The sequence below is a fragment of the Bombyx mori genome, chromosome 1, assembly GCF_030269925.1.
Source record: "Bombyx mori chromosome 1, ASM3026992v2".
In the NCBI taxonomy this organism is placed as follows: Eukaryota; Metazoa; Arthropoda; class Insecta; order Lepidoptera; family Bombycidae; genus Bombyx; species Bombyx mori.
In genome coordinates, this window is record NC_085107.1 from 1,694,107 (window position 1) to 1,707,266 (window position 13,160).

Here is a 13,160-nt window from a genome sequence, read left to right on the forward strand (position 1 = left end):
AGTGGTTACGCTGTGTTATACTATGTACGTGAAATTACCTTGTTTTCCTGACCGGGTTAGTTAGGGTACAAATGTATATTTTAAATTATGCCTATAACTCGGAGAAACTTTAGAATATATCATATTATTTATTTCATCGCACTAGTGACAGAGAATGGTACGAGTATTTTATCTCATGTCTTGAAATTGGATTTTTTGAGTTACTTTATCACAACTATGAGTTCCCGTAATTATTCGAGACCCATTTAAATCATAGGTTTTAGAGGGTTTTAGAATTTTAAAATAGCCAAATGTAGATAAATAAGAAAGATTAATCCAAAAAATCATACCATTTATTTCTGAGGCACTCGCAAGCTTATCTTCGACGCTGTCCAAAACATCTGGGCTTGATAACATATCTGCACTCTCCAATTCGAAATACGGTACCATTGCATTTTCAGATACGGCTTCGACTGAGACAATTTCCACAACCTCTGCATTGTCGAACGATTCCCTTAAAATAACTTCATTCCCGGTGTCTTCAGGAGAAATCGCTTCTATTCTACTCCCAAACTCCTCAATAGGTTCCGTTTTGTCTATTACTACAGGTTCGGTTATTTGAACATAGTATTGTTCTTCACACGCAATAAGCGCACTTGGTTTTGGAGCATCATCAGTAGGAATATTTGACATTACATTGTCAGTAGTGTTTAAAGTTTCTTCTACAGCCGTGATTGGGGCTTGTTGTTCTGACGAAACAACATTTTCTGCGGCAAAATTTTCATTAACTTGGTTTTGCTTTAAATCAGTTTCAAAGGCACTCTCGATTTGGAGATTTGACATTGAAGGAATATTTTGAATTGTTAAGGAATCAGAGGCATCATTGCTAATATCTCCAGTGAATATTTCTGTGGTTTCTAATACTGTGACTACAAGTGAATTAATTGCTTCTGTTGGTACATTTTCAGCAGCTGCAGATTTTAGTTCTAAGTCGGGAGCTTGATATTCGTTAAGTTGTTCGACAACCGTCTCTTCTGTTATTTCACAGATTACAGTTTGGCACTTGTCTTCTACAACGTCGCTGCTATTCCCATCCTTCAATATTTCGTAAGATTCAAGTACTGTTTTAAGTGACGACTCAGGAGTTTCATCAATAGCTAACTGTTCCGTACAAAGTTCGTCACTGATTTCAGATACTACACCTTGTGATTCCATGATTACTCGTCTTGCTTTAGTTGAAGATTCTTCTTCTATATTAACAGTTTCAACAATGTCGTTCTGAACGTTTTCGTCTAACTCACAAGTCGTTTCTATAGCCGAAACGACTGTTGATTCAACTGCTTCTCTAACAGGAGCATCAGTACTCTGAAAATATTTGAACGTCTCTAAAGAACTGTCTTCACCACTTTTTATCTGTTTATCAAGGTTTTCTTCGATTATTTCACACACAATGCCTTGTGATTGCATGGTTTCTTGATTCAATTCAATCGAAGATGCTGCTTCGAAGTCTTCGACGTCATTAACGTCCCTTGCCAAGTTTTCTGTACAATCAATAGTTGCGACTGTCAATGATTCAACAGCTATCGTTTGCGGAATATTTTCAACAACTAAAGGTTGTGTACTTAAATGCTCTAGTTGGTCATTATTTAATTGTTTTGAGCATAATTCCTCACATTTTACATTTTCGGTTAGTTGCATCTCAACTGTCACTTGTTCAGTTTTTAATAGTTTTTCTTGGTTTGTAACAGTGCTATTTACGTCACTAGTAATATTTTCAGCTAATGTGTTAGATATAGTTTTCAATGGTGTACATATCAATGACTCAACGACATTGTCGTATGTTATTTGATCAATAGTTGAGGGTAGTAACTTTACATCCACAACTTCTTCAACCTCTATTTGTTCCCTTGCCATATCTTGAGTTGTTTCACATATAACCTTTGGTACCATTTCTTTTTCTGCTTCAGCTGCAATTTCGTCTTCAACTTTTGTGATTTCGGCAGTATTGTCACTCTTTGCTTCTTTGATTTCATTTTTTGTAACTAGTAATGAAGTGGCAGCTCCAGTTAGTAGGATTTCCATAGCATCCAGAGGTTCCTTTTTCATAGAGTCTATAGCTTCAACTGGTTGCTGCCCAGAAGGTACTACTTGCTGTTCAGCAACTACTTCATAAGTAGTTGCTCGCGGTTCTACTGTTATTTGCTTCGTTTCAATGGATAAAAGTTCTACTAGATCACCATCATTGCCGGAACGTTCTAACGGTAGTCCTAAGGTTTCTAATGCTGTGATTTCCGATGTCACAACAATTTCTCGAACTATGTTTTCAGCAGTTTGAGAATTAGAACTTTCAGCTTGATCTTTTTTTAATTGTTCCGATACTAGTTCTAGAATTACTTCACTGGCTACTCTTTGTGATTCTACAGTTGACTCCGTAGTTTCTGCGGATACTGCTTGTTCTATTTTTAAAGATTCGCACATCTCATTTTCGAGGTTGGAATTTAGTGTTTGTATAGTTTCATGACCTGTCACAAGTGGTAAATTGACTTCTGCTGTTAAATCTTCTTTAGCCAATTGTTGCTCTTTTGTAAATTTGATTTCATCGCTTATTAAATGTTCTACCAGTATTTCTTGGCTTACGTCACTGACAATGCTTTGTGATTTTGTAAAGTCTGATGACTTTTGATTTAATTCAGTTATAGATTCTTTTCTTTGTTTTTCAGTTTCTCCGACGTTCATAGAAGTTATGTCATTTGGCGTTTCAGTAGTTTTACCGGTAGTAATTAAAGGTGACTCAACTGTTTCTCTCGTGGTGCTCTCTTCAATCATCTTTTGGCTTTTACTATCGGCAATAGTTTGTAATTCTTCTACAAGCTTTGATTTTATTTCAGGTTCGCCAGCGATTTTGACGAGGTCAACGGATGTGTCATCCAATGGCGTTTCTGTGGTTTTTTGGACTGTGACTAATGATGATTTCAAAGCTTCTGATAACGTATTTTCTTCAGCAGCTAATAGTTGTCCTTCTAACAATTTTACTTCACTGGTTGGCAAATGTTCCACAATCATGTCTTGGCTCACGTCATCGATAGTATCTGGTAATTCTACAACTTTTTGTTTCGATCCAGTTGTATCTTCCCCTAGTTGTTGTTCATTTTCAGCTAGGTCTCTCTGAGGAATATTTTTTAGCGCTTCAGTGCTTTTTACAGCTTTATCTATTTCCAACAACGAATCATCTACTAATAAGTTTATATTCGTTGGCACGTCATCTGACTCTAAAGATGTTGGCTGATTTTTTTTAAGTTGTTCAATATCGGCGTTGTCCTCTTTTGAGATTAAAGTATCAATTATTTCGATATTCACTTCATCATTCTTAATAGGGCAAACATTTTCTCCCATCAAATTTTCTGTAGTCTCATGTGTAGTTCCCGCTAATGTTTCAAATGCTTCTTCTTCTTCCATTTCCAAATTCATAACATCAGGTACCTGCTTTAGCGATATGCCACCTAAAATAACACTACTGTCTAGACGTTCAGGCTCAACTTCTGTGCTATGTGCCGTTTGAATTGAATAATTGTCTTCATTTAAGGGAAGATCAATAGTGTCACAGCTGGTATTACTAGATACATTTTCTATTACTCTAACATCAGATGACTCCAATACTTCAGTTACACTATCTGTTACTCGTAGATCTGTTGATTTGACATCACTAAAATCTTCTTTTACCTCAATAGACTGAGCTGCTTCGATTGAAAACAAATTGTCTGTAATTTTTCCTACTACAGACTTTATTTCTGCAGTGTCGATTGTTTCGTGTTTTTCTTCTGATAATAAATCTGTAGAGGTTTCTTCTAACGAAACAATGTTTTGTGCTGTTCCAACTTCTTGTAATGGTGTTTTAGTTTCGAAGATCTCATCAATTTCTTCAGGTGAATTTAAGTCTTGCTCTACAACATTAGCTTTTTGTACAGACTCTTTAACAGAACTTTCAGATGTGTTTTGATTAGATTGTACAGCTTCCATCACTTGTGTTAAATCATCACACAAATTGTGAACTATTTCAGATATAACCTTCAATTTATCTTTGGTTAGGTGAGGAGCCATTACTTCTAAACTCTCAAGTTCTTGATTGTAAAGAACTAAAAGGGCCATTTTTAGTTGTGATGCCAAATATACTGGGCTTTGTGGGTTTGGCTCTGTTTCAATGTTAGGCTCGATTACCGACTCTGATATTGTTATACTTTTTTGTAGCTGTTTAGCTAAATCTACAGATTGCATCAGTTCATGTAAATTAGCTGAACAAGAAAATTCATCAACTATTTCGATAATATTTTCATTAACGTATTCGTCCAAATGCTCTACTAGCTTAGCTGAAAAAAAAGGGTTTTTGGTACGATTAGAAACGGGAAAAATATAGAAACGTAATATAATTAACTAAATTACTTTAAGTCGTCATCGACTAAAGGATTAGATGCTCGGTACTTTCGTACTGGGCGATGCGACTGTGCCGGTGTCCTAATACTGCAACCAGGTACCGATTTTCCTAATGAAATACGTACTTAATCAATTTCACATATTACTTCCACGGTAAAGAGATACATACATAACATAGTCTAATAAAAATCAAACCTGCAAAAAATTTTAATCTAATTACTAGGGGTAACGTGTCTTGTGAGAGACAGCACGAATAGGTACAACCAGCCTGCTCATTTACGCCAGTAAGCAGTAATATGTTTCAGTTTCAAGGGTGAGGTAGCAATAGTGCTGTAAAACTGAGACATTCTTGTCTTGATGTCTATGAGCTCCGGTAACCACTTCGGCTTATTTTTTCTGTGCTGAAACAATCATGCACATCCATGAAGTTAGAACCTAAAACTTCAACCTGATTTCGCAAATTAGCTGATTAGGTAAGTAACAGTAGGTTGAATATAAATTCGTATATACCTATGAAAATGATTAATAAATTTAAATGAATGACAATTAGAAAAAAATAGTTCCCTCAATTGTTTACATTAAAGAAGCTTACCATAGAACGGTTGACATTTATCTAATTGAGCGATCTCCGGCATTTCTATAGTGACATCAACTTTCTGTAAGTCTATTTTTTCATCAGTTACTAAACCAGTCTTAGGATTTACAGATCCTTCTAAATCATCCAAAGAACTAGCAGGCACAGAACAAACTAGAACTGGTTCCACAATATCCAACTCATTATCAGGCATATTATTTGACGCTGAGTCTGCTGAGAATGTTTGGTTAGATGCTAACTCCTCTGCATTTAACACGTTATAAACTTCAGGAGACCCTTGTTCAAAAATTGATTGGGCTTCTTCTGATATGCTAAATGATTTTATATCATCTTTTATAAGACCATCCTGGGTTTTTTTAGTTACTCCAGCGATATCCATATTTGTTTCCATCTGTGCTACTGCCACTTCTTGGGTGACAGTTACTAAATTTTCATTTATAACACGCTCATTAGAAGATACATCTTCTAATAATTGTGTTATGTTAACTTCTTCAGGTTCAACAGTTATATTACTTAATTCTTTTGGTTTGGGTTGGATTGGTGGGTCTGCCGTATTTTCAAACATATTCACGTTTTCAACAATAGAAACCAATTTATCGCCTTGAGCTGACTCAGGTACTAGTCTATTCTCTGTGCTTATGGTTTCCAACGATTTAGCAACTTCATCGAGCACATAGGGCGGAGCTTGTATAGTAATATGTACGCCAGTCACAGCCATTAAGTCTGCTTGTAGCTGGGCTGTTACTCTTGCTACTCTTTGAAAGATTTCTGTGCTTAATTCTGGTACCATTTCTTGGGCACTATCAAATACTTGTACTTGTAAAGCTGATATAGCCTTTTGCAGTTTATGTGCTAGCCGTGCTTGTTCGATCAAAATTTCTTCCTTTATAGATTCAGCAACTTCGTCGTTGATCATATCTGAGGTCACAAAAGTCTCACGTAGATCTTTTGCCATTTCGATCGTCTCCTTCAAGTCTTCAATTTCAATAACAGCAGAAATTTCTTCGACTATTTCAATTAACTCTATATATTGATTGATATGTTGAACGAGTTGTTCTGTACTTCCTGTAATTAGATCTTTCGGTTATTAGTGTTTTTTGGGTATTTAGTTTTAGTGACAAGAGATTGAATTGAAGTGATATAATTAAAGTTATATTCCTATTTCGCATTACAAATATTAATAACATCATAATAGCACATGAAAGTTTGTGATGTAATAAAATTGAAACGATGATAATTATCGGACACTAAATCGATTACCACCTTCACAATTACTAATTATATCATAGGCCAAAATATCGGGTTTATTCAATGCATAATATATGTAATTGTAAACCAATCAAAAATACACGCTGCATATTTTCAATTTCAATCTCATTCTGTCCTTCCGATTGTCTGTCATTATATTTTTACCAATGAAAAGAAGATAAAAAATTTAAAGATTTAATTTTACATTCATTTATATCAATACATTTGAAGTATTATATGAAATCTACTTCATTGATAATTACTCTATCCATAGCATTTTCCAATGAATCTATATTTGAATCTATGTCTACTAATAACTATACATTTTAATAGTAACAAAAAATAGCGAAATGACATTGTAAATTAATGCTAATCTCACCTTTAGGTATTTTATCTTTCACATCTGTAATTACATTTTCTGATGCAACTAAAACATGTAAAGATTTTTCTACATCTTGTATTTGCTTTGTTACGTCTTTAATGTCCTGGGCTGCAGGTTGATTTTTTAACGCCTTAATACTATCTTGTATGGCATGTAAATCCTTATCCACCTCAAAAATTAAAGCAACATCCTTATCAGAAACATTAACAGTTTCGAGTTCTAGTTTTGCTGATATTTTTTTGTGAACATCAGATATAGTTTGAACTATAGATTCTGCAGAGTCAATATCAAGTGAAATTGAATCTTCTTGCACACCTGATAAAACTACTTCTTGAACGTGAATTAGTTGTGTATGAAGATTCTGCAGCGGTTCTACCATTTCCATTAATGCAGCTTTAATATCCAATGCTTCATCATTTGTATCACATTCAATTTTTTGCTTAGTTTCTCCTAAGCTCTCTTGTAATATATCCACACAATTAGACAGGCAATGCATTATTATTAATACTTTGCCAGCATCAGTAGCATCTTTATAATCTTGGTGTTTTTCAAGGCACGTTAAAATTTTCTTCAAAATAACTTTCTTGTCATTATCTTCTTGTACCACTATTTCGTCTTCTACAAATCTAAAGAAATCGTCCATTGTTCTCACCAATTTATTTTCTTCATTATTGACATTGCATAAATCAAGATTCTTTAATTCCATTATGATTTTATCTTTGATATTTTCGGCGTTGGGTTTGACTGCATCAACAAAATCGTCTAACTTTGCAACAAGATTAGCCATTTTATCAAAGTGATTTCGGTGACTTAAATACTTTAGATTAACAATTGGAGATTTAAACAAGAGCTCAGACTGTGATTCTACAATTTTTATTAAAGACTGTCGTACAGTTGCTAAACAATCATCGCTATGAATCAAAAAACTCTCGATGCATTGGTTTACATCATCAGACAGCTGCAGTTCATTTGTTTTAGTCTTAAAACCTTGAATAGTACTTTGAATGTTACAAAACTCTTGCACTAATCTAATAATTTTTTTGGGGCTCATGCTTTTATTCAAGAGACAGCGTAATATGGTAAATTCGTTCTTACAAGTCGTAAAAAAATCTTCAACAATCATCAAGTCCGCCATAGGGGTATCTTCGCCAGCGTCTTTTATTATACGTACCGCAGTTTCAACAATTTCACTAATGTGCACAAGAGATTCTATTTCAACTTCTTTTGCTATTTGCGGTGAAGCACATGATGACAATTCAGAAGCTCGTGATAAATCCACAAAATCGTATTCTTCCAATACAGCAATATTATGTTCGACTTCCTCAATAGTGTGTATGAAAGATGCCTCATTAGGTAAAGCTTCTGAAGAGTTCGGCGTAAACCTCAAAATTTCTTCCCGAACACCAGCCACTCTGGCGTATAATTCTTCGCTTAAATATCTCACTTGTTCAATTTTTATGCCTTCTGTTACATCGGTAGCAATTAAGATCTCGTTGACTACATCGTCTAACACTTGAACCTCGGGAATTTGAGTTGTAGAGCTTTGATTAATTGACTTGAGCATTATTTTTAAATGTTGACACGCTTCTCTTAACTTATTTACTGAGCTCGAAATTTCAATGGACTGTTTAGTAAATTCCAAAGCTGGCAAAATAGCCTGCATGCATTTATCTAAATGCTCTTTAAAAGCGTTAATTTTGTTTAAAACGGAATGTATATTATCCGTAAGTAACTCTAATATATTTTCATAAATTGGAATGTTGTTTGGGTCCACTACGGATAAACTATGTTGAAGAACTTGCATAGGTTCTGCCATAGCTGCTAATTTAGAAGCATTAATTGATTGCAAACCTTCTAACACAATTGGTTGCAAAACTTCTTCTATTCCAGAATGAAGATCACTCAGACCCAGAGTTACAGATTTGAGACTGGAATAGTCGCTTATTTCAGAAAGCGTGTCGATAGCATCAATGATTTCTGGACTTTGTAAAATTGTCAAATGTTCATTCAAAACATGCAAAGCTTGAGCTATGGATGATTTTGGTTGTTCGTCATAAAATGATCCTAGAGTTTGTTCTGTTGTAGCAAATTCAGCAGTGGGAAGTACCAATTGGTCGGCCGAAGCTGTCTCAGCAGTAGTTTTAATTCCAGAAATATCTTCTAATGTTGACATATCATCAACTACTTCTATTGCAGCATGATCTTGAATCATCACAACACAGCTCTGTAAGCTTTGAATAATGCTTGCTATATCCACACTAATTTCATATGGACTCAGATCAGGACCAAACTGAGAAATTACGTCTTGCTGTATAACCTCTAAAGTTCTAAATAATTCTTGTAATGGTTCCGCTATAGCAGTTACAATTTCGTTTGATTCTTTCAAGCTTTCAATATTTTCGATTATAGTCTGATTAAGAACTATAACATTGTGGTTCAGCTCAGAGAGAGGAACCGCAAACTTTTCAGAAAATGACTTTTCTGAGATATCCGAGACGTAAGCTTCTTTCTGAATTCCGCCAACGCATGCTGATGCAATGTTTTGTTTCAATTCTTCTAATATTGGACAAATTTTTTGTAGAGTTGGTGTAATGTTCTCCTTTAGAGATGACGTAGTTTCTAATAATTTCACTTGATTAATAGCTGCGACCGTTTGATTTACATGTTCAACTATTATTTCAACTTTTGTCGAGTCAAATATTGGAGCTTGTGTATCTTGAAAATTATCATATTGTATTTCTGTTGTAAATTCCTGAGCTTGATTAATTGTCTCCTGTATTCCAATAAGTATATCAGTTATATTTGTTACTACACAACAATTTAATTCTGAATCAAATATGTTTTTGATAAATTGATTTTGTATAATTTTAAGAGTGTTGCTTAAGCTTGCAAGGCTTAGAATATTGTCCGTGTCCATATCTCTTATACAAGAATTAATGCGTCTTATACCATCGCAAATCTCGATCATCGATAAGTACTTGTTAGCATTATTACTTTCGATCACCTTCTCCAAGGCTTTGGTAAGATTTTTGTGAAAAGAATTCATGTTGCCTTGGACTTGTGGCATGGTGTCCAGTGTAGGTAGATTTTTCTCCAACGAAATAAGTGTCTCTGCCATTTTTTGAAGTGCTTCCAATTTATTCTCATTTTGCAATACATCAAAAGCACCTATATTATTTTCCACTTTATTAATGTATGATGAAATAACGGTTAAGTTTTCTTTAATTGATGACAAAACTTTATTCAACTGAATTTTGTCTTCAGCTTTTATTTCTGTTGACATTTTTTCGAATGAGCTTCGAAGTTGAAGAACAGGTTCCATAACATTTTCAATTATTTCGGTGTTATATTTATTCAAAGATGTTGCACATTCTAGTACAGAAAGTGATTCTATTTGCTCCAATGCACTTTGGAGATCCTGTATCGATGCTGACATGTCGTTTAAAATGACTTCGCTGTTATTAACTTGGGAAATATCTACGATCTTTCCACTTTCAGCACTGTCAACAATATACAGCAAAGACCTTAATGGACCTTTGAGTTCAAAAAGAGCTTTTTGAGTGTCTGTTAAATGCTTAGATTCTACTGTCGATTCAAGTTTTACCTCAGTTGTTTCGTTTAGCAGATTATTAGTCTTAATCGATTCTGTAGAAAAATTTACAACCGTAGATATTTCATTTGATACTACGTCAAGTTCATTACACACATTTTCACTTAGTAATAAATATTCTTTCTTTTCAATGGCATTTATTTCGGAAACAAGGTTCTGAATTGCATTACCACATTTTTCCATGATGGAAACGCAAGTTTTCTTGACTAGTGTTCGATTGTCACTTTCAACATCTATACACTTTTCTATGATCGTAAGAGTTTGTTGCAATACTTTCAATGGCTTAGGGAGCCTAGAGAACAGAGTACGCTGTACTTCAATGGTTTCTGAAGCAGATTCTTGAATGGTGTCAGTTATACTAAGAATTTCAGAAAGTGGATTTATTAAGCTACTTATTATTTCCAAGCTCTTTGAAGCGGTAGCAGCAGAAGCCATAAGCTCTGACTTGATGATGATTTCTTTTTCAATTTTTTCAATATCATTGATCACTTTATTGAGGGATGTACTAACGTTTGTCATGGATACTCTAAACTCTTCATTCGTCATTACTTGTTTTCCCTCCATTTCAGTTTCAGTTGCAATGATCGTTTGCTCTTTAATTAACTCATCTTTAAATTTATCAACAGATTTCTCACTACCGCTAGATCCGCGGCTACTCCTTCTTTCGCGTTTTGTTTTCCTTGCAGAAGTTTTGACATCACTCTCAGTTGGTTTTTGCATGTCATCTCTCAAAAGAATTGTCTTAGTTAGATCAGAGGATTCATGGCCGTCTTCTCCACTAGGCTTAGAAGATTTGGATTTGGGTTTTCCGGAACTGTGAGCACTGGCAAAACTTTGTAATTCACTTTCCGACATCACCTGCGTGTCGTCATCTTTCTTTTCTTCAGACAATGATTGCTCTCTAGACAAACTAAAATAATCCTCTCCACTTTTTTGAGAATCTGATTTCTTTCTGCCTAATGTTAATGGGATGTCTACTTTTTCTTCAGACAAAAGAGCCATTGTCTTTTCTAAATAGTCTTCACCTGCTATGTCAATTTCTTGGTCCAATGATAACTGCGGAAGACCGTTTTCATCTGCGATGGAAATATCTTCAACGTCAGCTTCAGTTCTTAGATCTTCTTCTGGAGATGCAAAATATTCAGGAGAAACATCAATGACTAGGGCTTCCATTAATAAATTTCCCGATGTAGAAGTTTCTTTGACAAATCGCAGAGGTGGTAATTCAACAACGTTATGCTCAGTTACGTTTTCTGATAACTGATCGGCGTACATTTCCACTATTTGTAATGCTTCTTCTTCGGTCAGATCCGGTGTTTCGTATAAGGAAACCGACACTTCTTTTCCATCAAACGAGAAAGATACTTCTCCTTTGTCATCGAGAGTAATGTCTCCAACTGGAGTATCATACATTTGCGATGTTCGTTCTTCGTGTATAGTGCTCAAAGATAAGTTTCTTTGCAGAGCCTGTTCTTCGGCTTTCTTCTTTTCTTTAGCCTTCATAGACTCCTCGAATCCGAGCAATGAGGCAGAACTGGCGGCTACTCCCATGCAATTAGAGGCTTCACAAGTATAGGTTCCAAGGCTACAGGTACCATCCTGTCCTGATATAATTCTGTGTATGTCACCAGGTTTTAATTCTTCGCCGTCCTTGTACCACTTAAGAACTGGTTGTGGAACACCAATTACTTTACACTCGAGATTTACAGCGCCTTCATCAGATAAAATGGCTTGCAAATTTTCTAGAAACCTAGGTTTTTTATAATGTCTCGGTATTATAAGTTTGAGAAAGCACGAGGTGACGCTTTGTCCGAAATCGTTGAAAGCGACGCACTTCCACTCAGCCTGGTCAAGGAACTCAAGAGCTTGGATGTCAAGGAAGAAGACGCCGCGCTCTTCTTTGCCGAGGTGGCAGCGTGAAGACTCGTCCACTGGCTGGTCGTCACGGTACCACAATAGAGAAGGTTCAGGCGGAATTGCAACTGAAAAAAACACCTTTTTTACTATTGAAACACTCCCTAACTGAAAATTCTACTACTGTTCTTTATTGGTATACTAGCGGCCCGCTCCGGCTCCGCTCGGGTCTTTAACAAAAATTTTAACGATATTTGACGTAGTTTTATTTTTTTAAATAAAAGAATACTTATTGCGGCATAACTACAACAGTGAGACATATACCGTGGCGACACTTTTTGTAAATAATAATTTGCTCTACAAAGTCATACAGGTACATTATTTTATTCTATCATCAATAGTTTTCGTAGAGCACGCGATGTAAAGAATTTTTAGGTATTTTTTTTACACTTTGGGTTACATTATAGGAGTTTTAGTAAGGATCCCTATTTTTTTTTTCAAAAAATATTATATCCTATATCACTCGGGAATAGTGTAGATTCCAAATAGTGAAAGAATTTTTAAATCGGTTCAGTAGTTTCGGAGCCTATTCAATACAAAGAATCAAACAAATCTTGCCTCTTTATAATATTAGTATACTTAGTCTGGCCATAAATACTGTTACAATTAAAAATAAACAAAATATTACATTTGAATTTGGAATCTGTCATTTTTATATGATTGCTCATTGCGTTTTTTCATTTTGGCGCCAATACATTGTACAATATTTTGCGATATTAAAATGGAGTGGGGTGATAAAGAGAACCGAATCGCTGTGATTGCATTACACAAAGTAGTTATGGAGCCAAATGCAATTTTTAAAACTCTCCATACGCTTGGTATTAGTAAAATGTTTGTGTACCGGGCTATTAATAGGTGCAATGAGAGACCTCCTCTGTTTGTGACAGAAAAAGATTTGGCCGTCCACGTAGTGTTCGTACGAAAAAGGTGGTCAAAGCAGTAAGGGAAAGAATTCGAAGAAATCCTGTCCGAAAGCAAAAGATTTTATCTTATTATTTATATTT

The 13,160-nt window shown here is 35.1% G+C and overlaps 1 protein-coding gene across 1 annotated transcript in view; it reads right to left on the bottom strand.

Moving 5' to 3' along the window:
* The window catches only part of LOC105842498 (uncharacterized), a 93,898-nt gene that overhangs the window by 26,885 nt on the left and 53,853 nt on the right, over positions 1 to 13,160 (bottom strand). The window contains exons 10-12 of the mRNA XM_038018695.2: positions 6,630 to 12,224; positions 5,000 to 6,067; positions 330 to 4,343 (exon numbers count right to left, since the gene is read on the bottom strand). Coding sequence (XP_037874623.1) covers positions 330 to 4,343; positions 5,000 to 6,067; positions 6,630 to 12,224 — 10,677 coding nt within the window. The remainder of the gene's footprint in view (positions 1 to 329; positions 4,344 to 4,999; positions 6,068 to 6,629; positions 12,225 to 13,160) is intronic.